Source organism: Lepisosteus platostomus, chromosome 13 (assembly GCF_059453375.1).
Source record: "Lepisosteus platostomus isolate fLepPlt1 chromosome 13, fLepPlt1.hap1, whole genome shotgun sequence".
NCBI classification, from domain to species: Eukaryota; Metazoa; Chordata; class Actinopteri; order Semionotiformes; family Lepisosteidae; genus Lepisosteus; species Lepisosteus platostomus.
Genome location: NC_142623.1, coordinates 13,736,919 through 13,762,217, shown reverse-complemented (window position 1 = coordinate 13,762,217; position 25,299 = coordinate 13,736,919). Strand labels below are relative to the sequence as shown.

Below are 25,299 nucleotides of genomic sequence, written 5' to 3'. Positions count from 1 at the left end.
GGTGCCAGCACACCTGCCTGTCGGCCCGTTAAACCTGACGAGCCACAGAGTGGGCCCCCCGGCCAGCTGGGGCTTCTTTTGAAAGAGCACAGCGAGTACACTGCTCAGCACACTGCTGAGACTGCAGCTGAGGAGGGCGAGACCTCTCTCTCACCCGTGTGTGCGCATACACAAACTGGGCAACACAGCGAGCACAAACAAGCACGAGCTGCCTACTGTACATACCAACAGATACACAGAAGTAAAATCACACAGACACACATGCACCGAGACACACATATACATTAACACCAAGACACACAGATACACACACAGACACCATGACACAGACGGACACGGTCTGAGACACACAGACACACATTCTGAGACACATGTACACACACACACAACGAGAAATACACATCAAGACACACAGATACACAAACTGGGACACACAGACACACACGGTGTCATAGACACAAGCACACTGACGTGCACTCTCTCTGAGCAAATAAATGCTGCAGCACAGCCAGCGCTAACCTGTGACCAGATCTCGTACCATCTCAGCACACAAACCACACAGCACTGCAGACACCTCACACCTGCCCTCCCACCGTGCTCGTTCTCACAGCGCGCTCCCTGCCAGGAAGTCAGAAAGTTAATTCGTCAGAGAACAAGCGCAGCCGGACAGCAGCTTGCGCCAAGAGTGATGTGTCTTTCCACCTGCCAGCACCTCTCCCTTGACCAGCTTCTCAGCTCTTTTAATAAGACCCAACGCCCAGCGTTCTGGAGAAACACGAAGACAGTAGCACTCAGGAGAGGCCCAAGTTCTGTATTCAGAGTGGAAAATCATCTAGATGCCTCAGTCGGGCCTACACTACCTCCTCTACGGCCACGGAAGAGTCCCAACATAAATCCTGGACCTGGAAGAAGATTCCCGTTTGGCTTTGGAGACAGAGGGCTTATTCTGCACTCTTTTTTTAAACAATAACAGTGCGGAGAGCAGTATATTTTCACTTATATTTTAAATACCATTACAGACATTAGCACTGCTCGTAAAATGGAAAAAAAATGTTAGGATATCTTGCTCCTCTTGCTGGTGTAAGTGACTTTTCGATACACTCAGAAAAGCTGCTTTCTGATGAACCAGGGTGCTTCAGGAAACAGCCTTCATTACTCTTGATAAATAAGTGAATCTCCTCGCTTCACGGGCACTATTGAGATAGATGCTGGTGTTCTGTCGGCAGTTGTGGGTTTGGTAGACAAGAACTGCAGGAAGTGTTTTTCAGCTCAGATTCAGCCTCTTGCATGTGGTGGCTGGCTGGGATCTCTGACCATGTGAGCTGAGGGGTGCGGAGGGCATCATGGCGGGCTGCACAATATCCGTGCAGCCTGAAGGAGGCATGAAGAGTCTAGTAGACCCCAAAATAGCTGCAGGACCTGACAGTGCTGGGAGTTTCCAGGCCTGATCTGTGCTGCTATTTTCAGCGTAATGTGCCTGAGATAGGGCGGGGTGCGAGAGGCGGTTGGGCGCTCTCATCGTTGGTACAAAAGAACAACTTCAGCCCCTCCAGAGGTGCAATCTCAGACCCAGAGCATGCTCTCTCACTCTTCCCCCCCTCTCTCACGCCTGCCTCACCTTCCCTCTCTCTCCTTCTCTTTCACTGCTTTTCTCTGTTCCCATCTCTCTCTCTCTTGACACCCAAAATTATTACAGATAACATTATCACCGAGCTCAAAACCAGCAGCAGCAGTAATTGTAACAGTAAACTGTCCCTGGCGGCCTCTCGCTGGCTCCTCCTGCTGTCTGGCCTGACTGTGTGCTGCTCTTCCCATTTGTGTGTCTATGACTGTCATTACTGTGCCCTGTGTGAAGTACCTGGTGCTGCTGCAGCTCCCTGATGGTGTCCTGCGCTCTCTCCAGGCTCTCGCTGGCTGTGCTGCACTGCTGCCGCACCACTGCCAACTCCCTCTTGATCACATAGTTCTCCTCTGCCTCCAGAGCTCGCGTGACCTGACCCTGAGTGGGAGAGGACAGAGGAAGAGGTGGGTCAGGCGGACAGAGGGAGAGTGGGAGACAGAAAAAGAGCAAAGTGCAGAGGAAAGGGGAGAGAGGAGACAATTAAAGCCCCAGCACACAACAGGGTGCACTGTAGCCCTGACTGCATAGGCTCCAGACTGGTGCTGTCTTTGTGTATCCCAGTCTGTGTCTTCCTTGAGATCAGCTGTACGTGAGGGGAGAGGCAACCTTGCCACAGTGAGTGAGCCAGAGCCCAGCCTGAAACACTGGAGGCTCATTCTAGACCAGGACCCTAGCTGTGATCTTCAGGCTTTGGGGGACCAATTCGGATTTTAACCCCAGTCCGGGATGTGGGGGCTTATCCTGGACTGGGACCCCAGCTGTGATCTCTGGGCTGCAGGGGCTCATCCTGGACTGGGACCCTGGACTATGCTGTGGGGGCTCATCTCAGACTAGGATCCTGCTACAGCTGCACTCAGATGATAGAATGTGAATGGGAGCTCGAGACGCCACCTTGTGGCCTTTAAACAGGGTACCAAACCCACAGCAGCTCATAGCACAAAGATGCCACACACTCTACCTCTGAAGAACTCGCACAGTGGACTTCAGCAGTGAACACAGGACCCCCCACTGAACATTACGGCTATCGCAAACAGAAAATGAGGATCTGACACACCTTCTCCCCTCCCTCTGCTCCCCGGACGGCATAGCACAGCACAACACAGCGAGCAGGCAGGGCAGTTACTAGTGGAGTAAGTGTACCCATCAGTCTGTCAGGCTGGAACTGGAATAATTTCTCCCTTATCACTTCGACAAAGGGCAAAATTCTCTAACAAGGAGGTAAATAATAATAATATCTTATGTTTCTACAGCGCCTTTCTGGACTCTCCACTCAAAGCATTTTACAGGTAATAGGGACTCCCCTCCACCATCACCAATGTGTAGCCCCACCTGGATGATGTGTTGCATCCATAGCACACCAGAACGCTCACCACACACCAGCTATCAGTGGAGAGGAGAACGGAGTGATGAAGTCAATTCATAGATGGGTGATTATTAGGAGGACAAGATGGGTAAAGACCAGGGGGAAATTTGGCCAGAACACCAGGATTACTATTTTTGAGTAATGCCTTGGGATTTCTAATGACCACAGAGGGTCAGGACCTTGGTTTTACATCTCTTTTGAAGGACAGCACTTTTGTACAGTATAAATACTGTATATATAATCACTATACTGGGGGATTAGGACCCACACAGACTGCAGGGAGAGCACTCCCTACGAGTCCCATTAACACCTCTTCCAGCAGCAGCCTTAGCTTTCCCAAGAGGTCTCCCAATTCAGGTACTAACCAGACTCACACCTGCTTCGCTTCAGTGGGTTGCCAGTGAGTTGCACGGTGATATGGCTGCTGTTATTTTCACCACAATAAGGGCCTATTCTGTTAACACTGGCCATCTTGGCAATTTTAGCACATATCAGCAGCTGAGCCGTCGGTCCTCATTCACCTCATTCATCCCAGCCTTGGACAGACAGATGGGCAAATGGTGGACAGGTGGACACACAGGCAGTCTCTCATGCAGGAGTGAGGAGGCTGTGTTATCTGTGTGCAAGGAGACGGGGGGAAGGGGGAGGTATGGAGGGGATGTTGTTTAAATACGGTACCTGGATCAGTCTGTCTGCCAAAGCGGCACTCTCCTACAGCGTCGCAGAGAGACGGAGGGAGCGAGAGAGAGGTGGCGTAACACAGAGAGACAGCGACAAGAAAGACAGGAAGTAAAGGTCAGCAGAGAGTGTGCCCAGATAGAGGGAGGAGATGAGAGATTCAAGAAAGACGAGAAAACCAGAGGAGAAAAAAATGAGATGGGAGAGGAGAGAGGAGAAAGAACAGAAAACAAGAGAGGGAAAAGGAAGGGAAAAGGCATAAAACAGGGACAACTGGAAACCAGGCTTTGAAAGCAGAGGAAAAGTCAGTTGTGCAGCCAGAGACACTGTCTACAGCCCAGCTCACTAATCTACAGCACTGACGCACACAGGCTAAAGATCTGACCCGGGACACAATTAACAGACAGTGGGTGCTCTGGTACTGATAGCTTCTGACACTGACAGGCACTGATGCCAGGGGGATCTGGTTCTGATGGATTCTGGGACTAACGGGCCTCTGACACCAGGGGGCTCTGGTTCTAACGGGCTCTGATGCAAGGGGGATCTGACACCAGGGAGCTCTGGTTCTGATGGACTCTGGGACTAATGAGCTCTGATGTCAGGGGGATCTGACACCAGGAATCTCCAACACCTGGGGCTTCTGGCAATAAGGATCTTTGACACCAGGTGGGTCTGGAACTAGGAATGTGTGGCACCAGGGGGCTTCACCAGTAGGGATCTCTGACACCAGGGATCTTTAGCACCAGGGGACTCACGCACTAGGGACCTCTGGCCAGATGGCTCTGACATTAATGTGCTCTGACATCAGGGAGCTCTGGCACTAATGGGCTCTACCACCAGAGAGGATTCTGGCATCACGGGACGCCAAGTCCCCGGCTGTCTCCATCCTTTTCTGTCACTATCTCAAGAAGAAAAGTGTAAAACGTTGTCAGACGCCAAAAGTGCATTCACTTATTTTAAAGGACAGTAAAGGCATCTCTTCTCCCCACAAAGAAAGGTTGTGCATGTCCAGTTCTCCCACCTTCTCCAGGGTCTCAATCCTCTGCTTCAGGAGTCGGTTCTCTGTGCGCAGCCTCTGTGGGGGAAGATCATAGGGTCTGGGGGTGAGTCTCTGACACACACAGATACAGCCCACCTGACTTTACTCCACTGCACTGGACTCACCTGTCTGTCCTATACTCTGTGCCTGCTTCACACCTATTGACTGTACCCTGCTGCAGTGTGGCCATGCTCCTTTTCTTACACTGTTTCACTCCAACCGATTTCTGCAAGCAGCTCCTGTATTATACAGTACCTGCATCCGTATCATAGTGTATTTCTTCAATTTCAACAGCAAACCTGAGAGACTTTCTCACAACACTGAATTACTCACTCTTTTCAGGTTTATGCTGAATTACTCACTCTTTTCTCAGAAAACACAAGCAGTCAGGTCTTGACTGAACCACAAACTTTTCCAGACCCAGTGCTGCGTGGAGGCTTCCCACTGTGTATAACACAGGTGATCTCCATTTATGCTGCTCATGCAGGCCCTGAGGTACAATTTGCAAAATAAAGACAGAAACAGTCACCTTGATCTCTATCTGCTCCTCCATCTCTTTGTTCTTGATGGTGGTGTACTCCTTCTCTAGCCTGGGGACACAGGACATAGCCTCAGCACAGCTCCCTGTGCTCAGTGACAGCACAGTACTGTCACACGAAACAGACTGCACTATCTCCCTCTCCATGTGTGAAAGGGCAAGGAACAATGAAACTTCACTACAGTGGACACAAGGAAGTGCCTGGCACGCAAACTTACACAACCACACACACAAAACTCAGCAGCTAGTCCTGAAATATTCTGTACGATACCATCCTGTGCTTTCCTGTATCAGATAAATCAGTATATGTGCAGTTTGTGCTGCTATAAAGTGTACAGAGTTGCACTTTATCAAACTAAAGAGTTCTGTCCTACACTATGTTGTGTTGTGCTCTGTTGATGCCCTGTGCTATGCTGTTACCCTTTGCTATGTTGTGCTCTGGTGTTACCCTGTGCTGTGTTGCCTTGTGTTGTTGCACTGTTTTGCTCTGTTGTTGCCCTATGTTGCTGCACTGTGTTTTGCTGCCCTGTGATGTTACCCTATGCTGTGTTGTGCTCTGTTTGTTCCCTGTGCTGTGCTGCCCTGGTCTGTGCATTTCAACCACCAGTTTGTGTGAGTCTGTAAGAAACTGTCCTGGCTAACCCTGACTTCTCTCAAGACATGGCTGGCTGAGATCCTGGGAACAATGAGCTACTGAAAGGCCTCCTCTCGTTTGTTACCACTCTAATGTCCTGTATGCTAAGCCGTGTGGCCCTGTATCATGCTGTGCTGCTGTGCTGTTTTCTGCATACTTTTTCATCCTCTTGGGGTTGTATTTGACCTGGTAGGCCCTCAGGATGAGCTTGTCAGGCCAGTTGTCGAACTGGTGGGGGATGACCTTCTGGAAGTGCTGGGGAGACACATTAGAGAGATTAGACCCTCAAAATCCAGAGATGTCGCCACACCACCAACAGCCACCCAAAAGGCGGATTAATAACAGTAAGAAAAGGACTTGGAGACGATGAAGATAAAGGAGCCAGAGCTCAGTGTGTTTCTCAGTGGTCTCAGGGACCTGTACCTGGGACATTCCCTCCATGTCCAGCTGAATGAGGTCAGTCTGGTTGTTCTGTAGAATGGCCATCCCCACACGGAAAATAATCTCCAGCCCCTGCAGGGACACACACATCAGCACATTGACACACAAATCAGACCGCTGACACGCACATCAGCACACTGACCCTCAAATCAGCCCGCTGACACGCACATCAGCCCGCTGACACGCACATCAGCCCGCTGACACACGTCTGGAACACACATATCAAGGGACTGGAATTAGGAAACACTGGCCCGGGGTCAGGCAGTGTGTCTGGAGGTTACTGATGAGCTGGAGAAGCTGGCTTCCACAAACTGGCGCTCTGACCTCGTACATGAAGATGTCAAAGACACGCGTGGCCACAGGCAGCGGCAGGAAGGTCAGGAACAGCGTGAGGAACCAGGAGGAGGCATACATGGAGGTGTGGAAGCTCTGAGAGCGGAAATGCACATTCAGCTCTGGCAGCTGCTCCTGAGAGACACAGACAGAAACACAGGAGAATAGTCACCACCACTGTCCCAGAGAAGACAGTACTGTCAGATTACAGACAGTACAAGTAATGACAATGACAGTAATGACAGTACAGTAACAACAATGCTGTCACCACTGTATAATAACACTGTATCAGTACAGCACTGTCCCAGAGAAGACAATACTGTCAGATTAATCCCCACTTTTCAGTACAGCAATGTCCCAGAGATGACAATACTGTCAGATTTATCACCACTGTATTAGTACAGCACTGTCCCAGAGGAGACAATACTGTCAGATTAATCACCACTGCATCAGTACAGCACTGCCCCAGAGGAGACAATACTGTCAGATTAGTCACCGCTGCATCAGTACAGCACTGCCCCAGAGGAGACAATACTGTCAGATTAATCACCACTGTATCTCAACACATTTCTGTCCCAGAGGAGACAATACTGCCAGATTAGTCACCACTGCATCAGTACAGCACTGTCCCAGAGAAAACAATACTGTTAGATTAGTCACCACTGCATCAGTACAGCACTGTCCCAGAGGAGACAATACTGTCAGATTAGTCACCACTGCATCAGTACAGCACTGTCCCAGAGGAGACAATACTGTCAGATTAGTCACCATTGTATAATAACACTGTATCAGTACAGCACTGTCCCAGAGAAGACAATACTGCCAGATTAGTCACCACTGCATCACTACAGCACTGTCCCAGAGGAGACAATACTGTCAGATTAGTCACCACTGCATCAGTACAGCACTGTCCCAAGAGGAGACAATACTGTCAGATTAATCACCACTGTTATCTCAACACATTTGTGTCCCAGAGGAGACAATACTGTCAGATTAGTCACCACTGCATCAGTACAGCACTGTCCCAGAGGAGACAATACTGTCAGATTAATCACCACTGTATCTCAACACATTTCTGTCCCAGAGGAGACAATACTGCCAGATTAGTCACCACTGTATCAGTACAGCACTGTCCCAGAGGAGACAATACTGTCAGATTAGTCACCACTGTATCTCAACACATTTCTGTCCCAGAGGAGACAATACTGTCTAATTAATCACCACTGTATCTCAACACAGTTCTGTCCCAGAGGACACAATACCGTCAGATTAATCACCACTGTATCTCAATACACGTCTGTCCCAGAGGAGATAATACCGTCAGATTAATCACCACTGTATCTCAACACAGTTCTGTCCCAGAGGAGACAAAACTGCCAGATTAATCACCACTGCATCAGTACAGCACTGTCCCAGAGGAGAAAATACTGTCAGATTAATCACCACTGTATCTCAACACATTTCTGTCCCAGAGGAGACAATACTGTCAGATTAGTCATCACTGTATCTCAACGCAGTTCTGTCCCAGAGGACACAATACTGTCTAATTAATCACCACTGTATCTCAACACAGTTCTGTCCCAGAGGAAACAATACCGTCAGATTAATCACCACTGTATCTCAATACACGTCTGTCCCAGAGGAGACAAAACTGTCAGATTAGTCACCACTGTATCTCAACACATTTCTGTCCCAGAGGAGACAATACTGTCTAATTAATCACCACTGTATCTCAACACAGTTCTGTCCCAGAGGACACAATACCGTCAGATTAATCACCACTGTATCTCAATACACGTCTGTCCCAGAGGAGATAATACCGTCAGATTAATCACCACTGTATCTCAACACAGTTCTGTCCCAGAGGAGACAAAACTGCCAGATTAATCACCACTGCATCAGTACAGCACTGTCCCAGAGGAGAAAATACTGTCAGATTAATCACCACTGTATCTCAACACATTTCTGTCCCAGAGGAGACAATACTGTCAGATTAGTCATCACTGTATCTCAACGCAGTTCTGTCCCAGAGGACACAATACTGTCTAATTAATCACCACTGTATCTCAACACAGTTCTGTCCCAGAGGAAACAATACCGTCAGATTAATCACCACTGTATCTCAATACACGTCTGTCCCAGAGGAGACAAAACTGTCAGATTAATCAACACTGTATCTCAACACAGTTCTGTCCAAGATGAGACAAAACTGCCAGATTAATCACCACTGTATCAGTACGGCACTGTCACAGAGATCACAATACTGCCAGATTAGTCACCACTGTTGGTTGTTGGTTTATACTGACAACACTACTGTCGCTAACATTGCACTTAGTGTGAAAACAAGACCCTAGACAAAAAAAACATTTACTGTAAATACCAACTGATAAAGAGAATCTTAGGAAACACGAGAAAAAACCTGAAATCATAATGAAAAAGAGCAAAAATCTCAGCAGCAGTGTCTGGGACTACTGTTGTATGTATCTGTCACCACCCTGTGGAAAGAACCATTATTGCAGTTGCCTGAGCTGAGCGCCAGTGCAGCATCCCTATCAGCCAACTGCACTTTTAAACTCAATATTACTCTGCTGCAAGGTAAATAAGGTACAAGGTACAAGGTAAAATTTAAGAGAAAGTAATAGCATACAACACATAGCAGTAGATATCAATATTGTAGCGTGAGGCACTGTGTCTCAGAAGAGTTAAGATTTAGTCTAAGTTTTCAAAGATATGGATTTTGACATGACTACATCTACATCTGTGTTTCTGTATTTCCCTGCTCCTGCACTGCTGTAAATTATCTCACCTGCAGCAAGTACTCAAACTGGTAGATGCACAGTCCCAGCTCAGCCATGCTGGGCTTGAAGAGCTCCCTCAGCCTGTACTCCTGCATCAGACGCACAAACACACAGAAGGCCTCCTCCTCCGGCATCTGTGCACAGACAGGGGCAGGAACAGGGAGGGAGAGGGAGAGAGTGAGAGACGGAGGGAGAGACGGAGGGAGAGAGGGGGAGAGGAGTGAGAGAGAGGGAGACAGTGATAGGGTGAGGAGGGCAAAGAGGCATATGGGGATGAAAAAAGAGAGAGAAAAATACTTTGCCGATTACAGGCTCCACACTTTGTTTGGAGGAGGGAGAATAAGTCCACAATAAAGTTCTGGATCTGTGTGCTGTGGGCGGGGGTACAAGTGATGCAGGGAGGGGGAGGGGGAAGGGAAAGGGGAAGCAGCCTTCGGGAAGGAGGGCTGAGCGCGGCAGGGGAGGGAGACGGAGAGTGAGACAACAGCGCTGCCCGGCCCCGCCTGTGGCTCAGTCCATCGCTGTCTCCGCACGGCTACCTGCATGAGCAGCAGTCCCACGATGAACGCGCTGCCCTGGCAGTAGCCCACCTCCCGGTCCACCAAGGAGTAGGCCTGGAGACAGACAGAGGCGCCCAGTCACAGCAACGCCTGCACTCTCAGCTTTTTACCACTGCTGGCTGTACACTGCAGACGCATCAGTAAAAACGACACAGCACTAAAAAGACACTTCGTTTCTTTCCGTTTCGTCAGTGGTGCTGGATAAACCTGAAAGGACCACACTGCTGTGCAGCAGGAATCTCCAGTTCTGTTTCCCTGTGGGATTTTTAGCAAATACTGAGCGTGGGGCACATCGGCTCCGCAGCCCCCCCTACCTTCATGACATTGAAGAGCACCTCCTGGCCCAGGCTGTCCTGGCCCTTGAAGAAGTCGTGCTCGGGGTAGGTGCGTGCAATGTCCCGGCGGATCAGCTTCTCGCATGGAGAGGACATCTTCAGCAGCTCCGAGTACTGGTTCTTCACCGGCATGTCGGTCGCGTTGCACAGCAGCTGCCAGACGATGGCCCGGAAGTGGTGGGGGATGCCCTTGCGGATCAGCTCCTGAGAGAGAGGGGAGACAGCTAGGTCACATGTATAACAGCAGCTCCCTCCCTCCCCTCTCTGTCCCTCCCCTCCATCAATCCCTCTCTCCTCTTGAAGAGCTTGAAGAGCTCCCTCCCCTCTCTCTCTCCCTCCCTCACTCCTCTCTCCCTCCCTCTGTTCCTCCCCTCCCTCAATCCCTCTCTCCTCTCTCTTCCTCCCTGTTCCTCCTCTCCCTCAATCCCTCTCTTCTCTCTCTCCCTCATGGCCCTCAATCCCTCTCTCTCTCCCTCCCACATTCCGTTCCTCCCCTCCCTCAATCCGTCTCTCCCCTCTCTCTCCCTCCCCCACTCCCTCTCTCCTCTCTCCCTCCCTCCCTCAATACCTCTCTCTCCCTCACTCCCTGTTCCTGCCCTCCCTCAATCCCTGTCCTCTCTATCCCTCTGTTCCTCCCCTCCCTCAGTCCCTCTCTCCTCTCTCTCCCTCCCCTCCCTCAGTCCCTCTCCTCTCCTCACCCTCCCTCACTCCCTCTTCTCTCTCCTCACCCTCCCTCACTCCCTCTCCTCTCTCCTCACCCTCCCCTCTCTCCTCACCCTCCCTCACTCCCTCTTCTCTCTCCTCACCCTCCCTCACTCCCACTCCTCTCTCCTCACCCTCCCCTCCCTCACTCCCTCTCCTCTCTCCTCACCCTCCCTCTCTCCCCTCTCCTCACCTTACCTCTCTCCCCCCTCTCTCTCCTTACCCTCCCTCCTCTCTCCTCACCATCCCTCTCTCCCTCCTCTCTCACTCCCTCTCTCCTCACCCTCTCTCACTCCCTCCTCTCTCTCCTCACCCTCTCTCACTCCCTCCTCTCTTCTCACCTTACCTCTCTCCCTCCTCTCTCTCCTCACCCTCCCTCTTCCCTCTTCTCATCCTCCATCTCTCCTCACCCTCCTTCTCTCAAACCTTGAGCAGCTTGTCCTTCTTGCGTCTCCACTCCTCCCACTCGTTGACGATGCGGCCCCACAGGATCCAGGTGTCCTCCTCCAGGTGGCTGAGGTTGCTGGAGGCGGAGGAGCTGGACACTAGCGAAGAGCCGCTGTTCCGCCGGGAGCCACTCATGGAGCGCATGGACTTGGAGTCTGCCTCCAAAAGCCTGAGAGAGAGGGAGAGAGGAGGAGAGCAGAAAGGAAGAGGGAGGGGGAGAGAGGGACACCGGAGGAGGGAGAGTGAGAGAATATGAGGTGGGACAGAGAAGGAGTGAAAGAGACAGAACAGGAGGTGGAATAGAGGATGAAAGGACAAAGAAGGAGGAAGGAGAGAGAGAGGAGGAGGAAGGAGAGATCATATGAGGTGGAGAAGTGGAGGAGGGAGAGGAAGAGGAGGAAGGAAGGAGACAGGAGGAGGAAGAGAGATAGAAGGGGGGTGGGAGGTGGAGACAGGAGGAGAGAAGAAGGAGGGAAAGGAGAGAAAGAGAGATTGCTTGAGACTCACCTGTTGAAACCTGAGAGAACATATGGTAAAGGCACAGCCTCTGTTCTACACATACAAGTCCCTGCAGTGAAGGTACTGCTGTTCTAGCAGCAGCAGGGAGCACAGGGAGTCCTTGTCTGAACAGTACAGTGCCTGTATTGACAGTAGAGTATCTGTATTAACAGAGCAGTACCTGTGATAGAAGACCTAATCAATAACAATACACTGCTTGTACCGACAGCAGATATTAAAAGTGTGGCACCCGTTTTCACAGAGATATGCTTCCTATCTCACCTGTTCTGCTCCTCCAGCTTGGCCAGCAGTTCAAGCTCATCAGGGCTCAGGTTCTCCGAGTCGGCAGGGGAGCAGGCCGGCGCCGACAGCATAGCATCTTGGGAGGAGGAGTCAGGGCTGAGGACGGGGCTACCAGTGGATGGGGGATCTGGGTCCAGGGCAGGAGGTGACAGGGATCTCTCGGGGTCCTGCTCTGGGCTTCCTGCTGGATCCGAGTCCGAGGGAGGTGGGGGGCTGCTTCTGGGGCTGGCCATAATTGCAGCGCTGCACTCTGGGTAGGCTACGGGGGGGCAAGGGTTGGGGCTTCCTCCTCTCTCCTCTTACCTGGCGCAGGTATCACAGCACCTCACGTCAGCTACACAAACAACACAAGGAAGAATGAGCAGAAAATTGTCTTTCACAAACACACAATGGAAAGGATCTAACTGCTGCCTGACATCCCGATGACATTATTAGCTATTCGTATACTGTATTCTGCATTCTCCCATTATAAAGAAACACTCCATACGTTTACCATCAAAACCTTGGAATAACCCAGTTCAGTGTGTGCCCGGGATTCCAAAACAGACTGCTGACACAGTTCTCTCAGGACAGACTACTGACAGGTCTCCCTAACACTAGGCTTCCAGTACAGACTACTGACTCATGGCTCCCTAACACAGAGCTCCCAGTACAGACTACCCACACAGGGAACCCTAACAATGGGCTTTCAGTACAGATTACTTACTCAGGTCTCTGTAACACAGGGCTCCCAGTACAGACTACTGACACAGGGCTCCCTAACACTGGGCTCCCAGTACAGACTACTGACTCAGGGATCCCTAACACAGAGCTCCCAGTACAGACTACCCACACAGGGAACACTAACAACAGGCTTTCAGTACAGACTACTGACACAGGGCTTCCTAACACTGGGCTCCCAGTACAGACTACTGACTCAGGGCTCCCTAGCACAGGGCTCCCAGTACAGACTACTGACACAGGGCTCCCCAACACTGGGCTCCCAGTACAGACTACTGACACAGGTCTCCCTAACACAGGGCTCCCAGTACAGACTACTGACACGGGGCTCCCTAACACTGGGCTCCCAGTACAGACTACTGACACAGGGCTCCCTAACACTGGGCTCCCAGTACAGACTACTGACTCAGGGCTCCCTAACACAGTGCTCCTAGTACAGACTACTGACACAGGGCTCCCAGTACGGACTACTGACACAGGGCTCCGTAACACAATGATCCCAGTACAGACTACTAACACAGGACTCCCAGTACAGACTACTGACTCAGGGCTCCCAGTACAGACTAGTAACTAACACAGGGATCCCAGTACAGACTACTGACTCCCTAATACAGGGCTCCCAGTACAGACTACTGACACAGGGCTCCCTAATACAGGGCTCACAGTACAGACTACTGACTCAGGGCTCCCTAACACAGAGCTCCCAGTATAGACTACTGACTCAGGTCTCCCTAATACAGGGCAACCAGTACAGACTACTGACACAGGGCTCCCAGTACAGACTACTGACTCAGGGCTCCCTAACACAGGGCTCACAGTACAGAATACTGACACAGGGCTCCCTAATACAGGGCTCACAGTACAGACTACTGACACAGGGCTCCCTAATACAGGGCTCACAGTACAGACTACTGACTCAGGGCTCCCTAATACAGGGCAACCAGTACAGACTACTGACACAGGGCTCCCAGTACAGACTACTGACTCAGGGCTCCCTAACACAGGGCTCACAGTACAGAATACTGACACAGGGCTCCCTGATACAGGGCAACCAGTACAGACTACTGACACAGGGCTCCCTAATACAGGGCTCCCAGTACAGACTACTGACACAGGGCTCCCTAATACAGGGCTCACAGTACAGACTACTGACTCAGGGCACTCTAATACAGGGCTCCCAGTACAGACTACTGACTCAGGGCACCCTAATACAGGGCTCCCAGTACAGACTACTGACTCAGGGCTCCCTAATACAGGGCAACCAGTACAGACTACTGACACAGGGCTCCCTAATACAGGGCTCACAGTACAGACTACTGACACAGGGCTCCCTAATACAGGGCTCACAGTACAGACTACTGACTCAGGGCACTCTAATACAGGGCTCCCAGTATAGACTACTGACTCAGGGCACCCTAACACAGGGCTCCCAGTACAGACTACTGACACAGGGCTCCCTAATACAGGGCTCACAGTACAGACTACTGACTCAGGGCACTCTAATACAGGGCTCCCAGTATAGACTACTGACTCAGGGCTCCCTAATACAGGGCAACCAGTACAGACTACTGACACAGGGCTCCCAGTACAGACTACTGACACAGGGCTCCCTAATACAGGGCTCCCAGTACAGACTACTGACTCAGGGATCCCTAATACAGGGCAACCAGTACAGACTACTGACACAGGGCTCCCTAATACAGGGCTCACAGTACAGACTACTGACTCAGGGCACTCTAATACAGGGCTCCCAGTATAGACTACTGACTCAGGGCTCCCTAATACTGGGCAACCAGTACAGACTACTGACACAGGGCTCCCAGTACAGACTACTGACTCAGGGCTCCCTAACACAGGGCTCACAGTACAGAATACTGACACAGGGCTCCCTGATACAGGGCAACCAGTACAGACTACTGACACAGGGCTCCCTAATACAGGGCTCCCAGTACAGACTACTGACTCAGGGCACTCTAATACAGGGCTCCCAGTATAGACTACTGACTCAGGGCTCCCTAATACAGGGCAACCAGTACAGACTACTGACACAGGGCTCCCAGTACAGACTACTGACACAGGGCTCCCTAATACAGGGCTCCCAGTACAGACTACTGACTCAGGGATCCCTAATACAGGGCAACCAGTACAGACTACTGACACAGGGCTCCCTAATACAGGGCTCACAGTACAGACTACTGACTCAGGGCACTCTAATACAGGGCTCCCAGTATAGACTACTGACTCAGGGCTCCCTAATACTGGGCAACCAGTACAGACTACTGACACAGGGCTCCCAGTACAGACTACTGACTCAGGGCTCCCTAACACAGGGCTCACAGTACAGAATACTGACACAGGGCTCCCTGATACAGGGCAACCAGTACAGACTACTGACACAGGGCTCCCTAATACAGGGCTCCCAGTACAGACTACTGACTCAGGGCACCCTAATACAGGACTCCCAGTACAGACTACTGACTCCGGGCTCCCTGATACAGGACTCCCAGTACAGAATACTGACACAGGGCTCCCTGATACAGGGCAACCAGTACAGACTACTGACTCAGGGCTCCCTAATACAGGGCTCCCAGTACTGACTACTGACACAGGGCTCAATAATACAGGGCTCACTGTACAGACTATTGACTCAGGGCACTCTAATACAGGGCAACCAGTACAGACTACTGACTCAGGGCACCCTAATACAGGGCTCCCAGTACAGACTACTGACTCAGGGCTCCCTAATACAGGGCAACCAGTACAGACTACTGACTCAGGGCTCCCTAACACAGGGCTCACAGTACAGAATACTGACACAGGGCTCCCTGATACAGGGCAACCAGTACAGACTACTGACACAGGGCTCCCTAATACAGGGCTCCCAGTACAACTACTGACTCAGGGCTCCCTAATACAGAACACAGGAAGTTGAGAAAAAAATAAAAGCATTCAAATTTTCTTCATTGTCATTCCACCCTACAGTTTGTGAGCCACCAGACTAACTGTCCAGTCTAGGTGCTCTCTCAATAATGCAGATAGATGGGTTTTCCTTTTCAAACTCTGAATCCGCCAGGGTTTGTGTACAATACTGTCATTGTTGGGGAGTCTGCCTGCTTGCTGTTCTTCCCCTGTGAGTCCCCACACAGCCCTGGCTCCTGGCACACATAGCACATAGTGGCACACACAGCAATTATTGAAACAGTATTGTCCTGCCTGTCCCCTGGTCTCCCATCTTTCTAATCATCCCTTCAGCCCCCATCTCTCCCCTCTAAATCCGCCCCCCATCTAACTCCTCTCTACCCCCCCCATCTCTCCCTTCCAGTCCCCTATCTCTGTCTTCTTACCCCCATCTCTCCCATATCTACTCCTCATCTCAGTCTTCCTGCCCTTTCTCCCTTCTTCTCTCTTTCAAAGCACTTTCAGACATCTTTGTTTGAATCGGTTTCATGAAAGCCATTGAAGAATAGCCATCTGCTCTCTCCCTCAATAGCCAGGAATTCAGGCATATTTACCCAATATATATGTGTGTCACCCCAACTCTGTGTCTCTGACAGTATGTACAAATATTAGACTGGCTTATATACCCAATATCTCTGTGTGTCACCCCAACTCTGTGTCTCTGACAGTATGTACAGATATTAGACTGGCTTATATACCCAATATCTCTGAGTGTCACCCCAACTCTGTGTCTCTGACAGTATGTACAGATATTAGACTGGCATATTAACCCAATATCTCTGTGTCACCCCAACTCTGTGTCTCTGACAGTATGTACAGATATTAGACTGGCATATATACCCAATATCTCTGTGTGTCACCCCAACTCTGTGTCTCTGACAGTATGTACAGATATTAGACTGGCTTATATACCCAATATCTCTGAGTGTCACCCCAACTCTGTGTCTCTGACAGTATGTACAGATATTAGGCTGGCTTATATACCCAATATCTCTGAGTGTCACCCCAACTCTGTGTCTCTGACAGTATGTACAGATATAAGACTGGCATATTTACCCAATATCTCTGTGTCACCCCAACTCTGTGTCTCTGACAGTATGTACAGATATTAGACTGGCATATATACCCAATATCTCTGTGTGTCACCCCAACTCTGTGTCTCTGACAGTATGTACAGATATTAGACTGGCTTATATACCCAATATCTCTGAGTGTCACCCCAACTCTGTGTCTCTGACAGTATGTACAGATATAAGACTGGCATATATACCCAATATCTCTGTGTGTCACCCCAACTCTGTGTCTCTGACAGTATGTACAGATATTAGACTGGCTTATATACCCAATATCTCTGAGTCTCACCCCAACTCTGTGTCTCTGACAGTATGTACAGATATAAGACTGGCATATTTACCCAATATCTCTGTGTCTCACCCCAACTCTGTGTCTCTGACAGTATGTACAGATATTAGACTGGCTTATATTCCCAATATCTCTGAGTGTCACCCCAACTCTGTGTCTCTGACAGTATGTACAGATATTAGACTGGCTTATATTCCCAATATCTCTGAGTGTCACCCCAACTCTGTGTCTCTGACAGTATGTATAGATATTAGACTGGCATATTTACCCAATATCTCTGAGTGTCACCCCAACTCTGTGTCTCTGACAGTATGTACAGATATTAGACTGGCTTATATACCCAATATCTCTGTGTCACCCCAACTCTGTGTCTCTGACAGTATGTACAGATATTAGACTGGCTTATATTCCCAATATCTCTGAGTGTCACCCCAACTCTGTGTCTCTGACAGTATGTACAGATATTAGACTGGCTTATATACCCAATATATCTGTGTGTCACCCCAACTCTGTGTCTCTGACAGTATGTACAGATATTAGACTGGCATATTAACCCAATATCTCTGTGTGTCACCCCAACTCTGTGTCTCTGACAGTATGTACAGATATTAGACTGGCTTATATACCCAATATCTCTGTGTGTCACCCCAACTCTGCCTCTATCCAGCTGTATCCAGTGTAGGGGTGGGGGGTGTATGTGTGTGTCGTACCCAGCGCAGGGGTGTGTGTGTGTTGTGTCGGAACACACACACACAAACGAACCGGTGTTCGTCCCTATAAAAGCACAACTCCGCCCGCCGCCTCGCTTTGTTCGGAGCCCACAGCCATCCGCACACAACCGCCCACCCTCCCTCACACAAACCGCCGTCCCGACAGCCGGAAAACCGAGGAAACGGAGCAGTAACACACCTGAAGCCGGGCTGCCGTGGGCGGGCGAGTCTGCCAGCTCAGACACACGGACCTCGCCTGAGAGCGGCGGGCATCGCCGAGAAGCTGCGGTTCGCCGTGCGCGCATAAAATACGTGAGGACAAGAAAACACGGCCTTGGAAAGAAAATATATGAATTACAACTACTAGCGTTTCACGATAAGAATAATAATTATTGTTGTTGTTATTATGAAGCGGCGCCCGAAGGCGGTCACTTCGTTAAATTGAAAAAAAAAAAACCTCAAGCTGTCAGTTCGCTCGAGCTTCCTCAAGGAGACCTCGAGGCGACGCCCACGCGAGGTCGAACTGCCCACTGACACGCCCCTAGACGGACTGATATCCAATAATATTGTCTGACCCGCCCCTTGGCGTTGGCTGATAGACGAGTTACACTATTGATTGATTTGAATATTAACCAATAGAAAATCAGTTTCGCTTAAGAGGCAGGACATTGCTCCAATCATATTGCAGATAATCCTGCGTGTTGCTGCGACTCAAAGTATTTTGATCCAGCCTCCAGGAGGTGAAGCCCACCAATCACAAAAAACTATTTTCTTGACTGAAAAGGCTTTGACAAATAGACAGCAGGAAAGCAATTGATAGACAAAAGTATTAGCCAATAGCAGGAAGTTTTTATTCTACAGCCAGGCGACAAAATAGGTTTTTTTTTACAATGGCGACGCGTCTATCTTTAAATAAGGATTGATTCTGCGTCTGGCCCTAGTATTTTAGAGATACGAAGTACCCCTTTCGCATCGTCTCACTTCAAAATTCACACTACTAACAGGCATATGTCGCAGCCGTAGGAATCGTGATTTTGCAGGAATCGACACACGGACACGCTCTGTGTTGTATGCGACATTTTGGGGACAGGACGTAAGATATCAGAAAGTGATTCTTCGCTGAATAATTACATTCTCGTATATTTCCACGTTCATCTCCTATCATGACCTGTTTTCCATGTTTCACATTAGAACATGGTAAACCTGACTACATTAATGACAAAAATACGTATGTCGTTATAGATTTGACAAAATATAAAAATTGGAAAATATACAGTATACAGTATGTCTAAATATAATTTTGGTCTCAGTTAATGACTAATAAAGCTCACAGTAAAGTCAGTCCAGTCCAGCCCAGCCTGGAGAGTCTCAGACTGCTCTGTCAGAGTCAGTGTGGGTCTGATTATAATCTCAGTTAGTAACTAATCCAGCTCACAGTACAGTCAGTTCAGTCCAGCCTGGAGAGTCCCAGACTGCTCCATCAGTGTAAATAGAGTCCGATTATAATCACAGTTAATAACTAATCCAGCTCACAGTAAATTCAGTACAGGCTGTAGGTGTTGTGAAACACAACACAGAAATAATTCTACATAAACAGCCAGCAGAGAGTGTAATATGTTATATTTATTTAGGAATCAACAAAGCAGTACAGAGCTTGCGAAGCCAGTTCATCAGTTGTAGCTGAGAAACCCAGGACTTGATGTTACAGAAAGGCTGTCTGTCTAATCATACAAATCATACAAATCATACAAAAATCATACAGTGTTAGTAACAGTGCTCACAGTGACATCAATGGGGTGACAGTTTCTCTTTCTTTCATGGTCTGGTCTCTGGTCAGAGATTGTCGGGCATGATTTATTTGAGTGGAGTGTCCAGAAAAGTGCTATATAAGTGTAAGCAATTATTATTATTATTATTATTATTATTATTATTATTATTATTATTTTAAGAAATAAGGCAGGAAACTCTGGGTATCCTAGTGTGTCCGTGTGTCTGTGTGTCAGTTTGTGTTTCTGTAAGTATGCCAGTGAGCGTGTGTGGACTAGTGTGTCAGTTTGTGTTTCTGTAAGTATACCAGTGTGAGTGTGTGCACTAGTGTGTCAGTTTGTGTTTCTGTAAGTATACCAGTGTGAGTGTGTGCACTAGTGTGTCAGTTTGTGTTTCTGTAAGTATACCAGTGTGAGTGTGTGCACTAGTGTGTCAGTTTGTGTTTCTGTAAGTATACCAGTGTGAGTGTGTGCACTAGTGTGTCAGTTTGTGTTTCTGTAAGTATACCAGTGAGTGTGTGTGCACTAGTGTGTCAGTTTGTGTTTCTGTAAGTATACCAGTGTGAGTGTGTGCACTAGTGTGTCAGTTTGTGTTTCTGTAAGTATACCAGTGAGTGTGTGTGCACTAGTGTGTCAGTTTGTGTTTCTGTAAGTATACCAGTGAGTGTGTGTGCACTAGTGTGTCAGTTTGTGTTTCTGTAAGTATGCCAGTGAGAGTGTGCATTAGTGGGTCAGCTATGGGATTTCTGTGCATTAGTGAGTCAGCGGTGGGATTTCTGTGCGTCGGCGGGGCTCTCTCAGCAGTCCCATTCTGGGGTGCGGGCCCTCTCTCTGGAGTAATCTCGGCTCCCAAAGATGCGCACATTCATCCGGGGGCCAATGTGGCCCCCACAGCCCACGTCGTACACCCTGAAAATTTCCTCGTCCAGGAAGACGGAGGTAACGTAGGAGGCCTTGGTCACCCACTGGTACTCCTGGTGCTCGTTGGCGGCCCTGTTCCGGCTGCTGTAGAAGCCCACCCACCAGTAGTAGACCTCATTGCGCCAGTTGGGGTGCTGGGAGACGTCGATGAAGACGCGGGCGCAGGCCTGCCCATGCTGCGCCACCAGCTGCAGCCTCATGGACATGCTGACGTAAGTGGGGTCCTCGTAACAGGACAGGTGGTAGCCCTTGCTCTTCCGCTCCAGCAGCACCAGCAGCGGGTCCAGGTAGAAGCGCGCCTCCATGTTGGGGTGCACCAGGACGCGGGTGCGCAGATACCCGTCCGTCACCCCCTCCGCGTTCGCCTTGGTCAGGAAGCCCCAGGGCGAGGAGTCCGCGTTGGGGTACAGCGCCACGCGGCTGTACTCGTCCGAATCGTGGATGTTCTGCCAGTGGACCACCGCCGTGCCGTCGTGCTGGTCGCTGCTTTTCACGTAGATGAGCGGCAGGATCTTGCACAGCAGGCAGCGCTTGGTGCGGCGGGGGCGCTGCGCTTCCGCCTGCAGCCTGGAGAGGGCGCTCTGGAACCGGGCCGGCGGGAGGCCGCGCAGGGGCTGCAGGGCGGCGGCCGGGATGGGCACGGTGCCCCAGTCGCTGCACGGGTCCGAGAGGAAGACTGAGCCTACCTTGGGCGAGGAGGAAGAGGAGGCATTGGCGGGGCGCAGCAGGGACAGGCCCACCAGCGTGTGGCGGTCGTCCGGCGACAGCTCGAACTTGGACAGGCTGGCGTTGGCCTTGCGCAGGTGGTAGTAGCGGATGCGGTTCTGGACCAGGAAGCTGTACCAGGGGAAGGAGCTGCTGGAGTTCGGCTCCGGGGTGAAGCCGTGGAACCCCATCTCGGTGGGGTCGCAGGTCAGCTCCGCCCAGCCTCCCTTCCAGGTCAGGCACTGCCTCAGCAGCTGCCCCAGCACCTCTGCCAGCGTGGAACTGCAGCCGCGCCCCTCCTGCGCCTCTGGGCTGTTGTCCCTCTGCCCCAGGCCCCTCTGCTCTCCTGCGCTCGCTGCCCCCTGGGCAGGATGGCACAGCAGGAAGCACAGTGCCAAGAAAGCCCACATCATCGTACCCGAGCCTGTGCAGAATACAGCAGAGTAACAGGTCAGCCCACCTGGGCACGTCGGCACTGCCAGCACAGTAAGAAACGAGCAAGATGTCTGTGCCCCTGCCCTGCGGAGCCTCTCCTCTTTTGCCAGCCTTCTACTGGCTGGGTATCTCTTCTGGAGCCCCCAGTGCTCTGTGAAGTGCCCTGGGCTGCTGGCACTGCCCCCTGCTGGCCGGTTGTCTCTCCTGGAGCCCCTGGTGCCCTGGGATTTGCCCTGGCCTGCTGGTACTGCCCCCTGCTGACTGGGTATCTCTCCTGGAGCCCCCGGTGCCCTCTGAAGTGCCCTGGGCTGCTGGTACTGCCCCCTGCTGACTGGGTATCTCTCCTGGAGCCCCCGGTGCCCTCTGAAGTGCCCTGGGCTGCTGGCACTGCCCCCTGCTGGCCGGTTGTCTCTCCTGGAGCCCCCGGTGCCCTCTGAAGTGCCCTGGGCTGCTGCCTCAGCTCACAACACCCAGAACACACCCTTATTAAGCCCAAGCGGTTACCTGCGTCAGTGGTGTGCTGAAGAATCCAGTGGGTCCGGCTCTGCTCCCTCAGTCTCGCTGGGCGCCTGGGTCGCTGGATATATATGCTCCTGGAGCCCCAGAACATGGGGAAAACCCCTGTCCATCTGAGGGGGGGCTTCCAGGAACAGAAACAGAAATCTGGCAGACCTGCCCGGAACAGCAGAGTTACTTCACTCAACCACATCATCACTGCTAAAAATTCCTCACTGCTGAGCTGCTCTTTTCTCCTCTTCAAGGCTCTTTAGCTGTGTCCCCTGGGCTCCAGAAGGTCTGTCGAACGTGCAGAATGTGAATGAAGGATGAGGAGACTGGAGCTGCTGGCTGGGGGTGCCCTCAGTCCCCAGGGGTCCACAATGGTGAAGCATAGTAGAGTGCGGTAAAGGAACAGATAAGGATTTGTCCCATAGAAATAGCACATCCTGGCTGTGGAGTGCTCTTCAGGTGTGAGGGAGAGAGGAGCACGAGACAGAGCAGGTCAGGAGGGGTGGGGAAGGGGGCACGTGGGCAAACGGGCATGAAGAGGGGAGAATGAGTGTCTCGGGGAGGACAGGAGGAGAGGGCCGAGGAATAGGAAGGATTTCGAAGAGTTGAGGCTGTCAGTGAGAGAAACGGGAGGACGGGACCCAACTGGAAGGATAATTCTGGTTTCTGATGTCTTCCTGCAGTTGGAGTTCCCAGACCCCTCTGTGAGGATGCAGACTGGGAGATCAGAAAGATCGTGGCTGTGGGGGTGGGGAAGAGTGGATCAACAGGGAGAGAGGAGAGATCTTTGATCCTCACAGCTCTGACATGTTCCCTGAAGAGTGCACTAACGTCCAATGACATCATGGTAAAAAACTCTCGAGCTCTGTGACTGGGCCGTGTCAGTGTCCTGGACTCCACAGGGACTAGAAGAGTCCAGAGCCCTGTGACTGGGCTGTGTCAGTGTACTGGACTCCACAGGGACTAGAAGAGTCCAGAGCCCTGTGACTGGGCTGTGTCAGTGTCCTGGACTCCACAGGGACTAGAAGAGTCCAGAGCCCTGTGACTGGGCTGTGTCAGTGTCCTGGACTCCACAGGGACTAGAAGAGTCCAGAGCCCTGTGACTGGGCTGTGTCAGTGTCCTGGACTCCACAGGGACTAGAAGAGTCCAGAGCCCTGTGACTGGGCTGTGTCAGTGTCCTGGACTCCACAGGGACTAGAAGAGTCCAGAGCCCTGTGACTGGGCTGTGTCAGTGTCCTGGACTCCACAGGGACTAGAAGAGTCCAGAGCCCTGTGACTGGGCTGTGTCAGTGTACTGGACTCCACAGGGACTAGAAGAGTCCAGAGCCCTGTGACTGGGCTGTGTCAGTGTCCTGGACTCCACAGGGACTAGAAGAGTCCAGAGCCCTGTGACTGGGCTGTGTCAGTGTCCTGGACTCCACAGGGACTAGAAGAGTCCAGAGCCCTGTGACTGGGCTGTGTCAGTGTCCTGGACTCCACAGGGACTAGAAGAGTCTATAGCCTGTGACTGGGCTGTGTCAGTGTCCTGGACTCCACAGGGACTAGAAGAGTCTATAGCCTGTGACTGGGCTGTGTCAGTGTCCTGGACTCCACAGGGACTAGAAGAGTCCAGAGCCCTGTGATTGGGCTGTGTCAGTGTCCTGGACTCCACAGGGACTAGAAGAGTCTATAGCCTGTGACTGGGCTGTGTCAGTGTCCTGGACTCCACAGGGACTAGAAGAGTCTATAGCCTGTGACTGGGCTGTGTCAGTGTCCTGGACTCCACAGGGACTAGAAGAGTCCAGAGCCCTGTGATTGGGCTGTGTCAGTGTCCTGGACTCCACAGGGACTAGAAGAGTCTAGAGCCCTGTGACTGGGCTGTGTCAGTGTACTGGACTCCAAAGGGACTAGAAGAGTCTAGAGCCTGTGACTGGGCTGTGTCAGTGTGCTGCACATGCACTAAGAGAATATATTTGCCACTTTGACTCTTTGATGAACTGCAGCTGATGTGCATGTTTTTGTGGGAAGTCTTGCTCACGTTTCTGTAAATTTATTTACAAAATTGAGAATTTCACTTCTCAATTTTATATATTGAGCTCTATATTAAGCTCTGTGGTCTTAATTTTGTGCACGTTCATGCAAATCAGCCACAGAGTTTTGCAAGAACTCGAGTTCCAGAAACTCTGTGGCCAGGAAAGAGCAGGCCACAGCATGATCACATCAGCACTGGAGATCACTGGCCTGTGATATACGGTATATCTGACTCCCCGACGATCCCCTGCCTAACCCCAGACCCCAGCACCCCCTGTCCCCACCTGGTCCCCCAGGACAGACGAAAACCTCCCCAGCTGGAGACTGGGTACCCTGGCAGTAGGGTAGTCCGAGAGGAGTCAGAGAGAAAGAAAGGGCAGGGAGAGACATCAGCATCAGCACCTGTCCTGTGGTCTTTCAGTCCCACCTGTCTGTAAATCCCACCAGCAACAGGACCCTCCGCCGCTGGGGTTGCCATGGAAATAGCAGCCTCTGACCCGGTAAGCTGGTGGGGACCAGGTAATTAATAATTATCCAGCTAATTCATACTCACACCCATAATTAACGTACTAGTTTCTCTACACCCCATAAATGCCTCAACCACGTTGCACAGTTTGGATGGTGACCACATGCACTAGTGGGTTATGGCCCTCAGTGGGACTGTGATCCAGAAATATAGGTGTTTAATTGCTCTCTAACGGCGTGATTGGCCGTGCTGCTAGAGCCTGGGGGGTTAAGTAGTGTACTGGAGCTCAGCAGGTGTGAGCCTGGTCAGTACCTGGATGGGAGACCTCCTGGGAAAAACTAAGGTTGCTGCTGGAAGAGGTGTTAGTGGGGCCAGCAGGGGGCGCTCACCCTGCGGTCCATGTGGGTGCTAATGCCCTAGTATAGTGACGGGGACACTATACTGTAAA

The 25,299-nt window shown here is 51.0% G+C and overlaps 2 protein-coding genes across 5 annotated transcripts in view; both read right to left on the bottom strand.

Annotated features, from left to right (window-relative positions):
• Positions 1 to 18,547, bottom strand: part of LOC148649985 (EVI5-like protein) — a 44,319-nt gene extending 25,772 nt beyond the window's left edge. For 2 of the 4 annotated variants that reach the window (XM_088603281.1, XM_088603282.1), the window contains exons 1-13: positions 18,240 to 18,547; positions 12,270 to 12,624; positions 11,469 to 11,658; positions 10,320 to 10,544; positions 9,985 to 10,059; positions 9,454 to 9,579; positions 6,639 to 6,782; positions 6,297 to 6,386; positions 6,031 to 6,128; positions 5,231 to 5,291; positions 4,684 to 4,737; positions 3,663 to 3,695; positions 1,859 to 1,999 (exon numbers count right to left, since the gene is read on the bottom strand). In XM_088603281.1, the coding sequence (XP_088459407.1) occupies positions 1,859 to 1,999; positions 3,663 to 3,695; positions 4,684 to 4,737; positions 5,231 to 5,291; positions 6,031 to 6,128; positions 6,297 to 6,386; positions 6,639 to 6,782; positions 9,454 to 9,579; positions 9,985 to 10,059; positions 10,320 to 10,544; positions 11,469 to 11,658; positions 12,270 to 12,523 (1,491 nt within the window). In that variant the 5' untranslated portion in view covers positions 12,524 to 12,624; positions 18,240 to 18,547. Of the gene's footprint in view, positions 1 to 1,858; positions 2,000 to 3,662; positions 3,696 to 4,683; positions 4,738 to 5,230; positions 5,292 to 6,030; positions 6,129 to 6,296; positions 6,387 to 6,638; positions 6,783 to 9,453; positions 9,580 to 9,984; positions 10,060 to 10,319; positions 10,545 to 11,468; positions 11,659 to 11,996; positions 12,129 to 12,269; positions 12,625 to 18,239 lie in introns of those variants that run through there. The other 2 variants (XM_088603284.1, XM_088603283.1) reach the window with 2 other exon arrangements.
• A 1,096-nt stretch (positions 18,548 to 19,643) lies between these two features.
• LOC148649984 (uncharacterized) lies at positions 19,644 to 22,520 on the bottom strand. Its single transcript, XM_088603271.1, has 2 exons — positions 22,372 to 22,520; positions 19,644 to 21,856 (listed from the first exon to the last, which is right to left on the bottom strand). Exons 1-2 carry the CDS (start codon positions 22,475 to 22,477, stop codon positions 20,604 to 20,606), a joined length of 1,359 nt encoding a protein of 452 aa, XP_088459397.1. The 5' UTR covers positions 22,478 to 22,520; the 3' UTR covers positions 19,644 to 20,603.
• Positions 22,521 to 25,299: the final 2,779 nt, after the last annotated feature.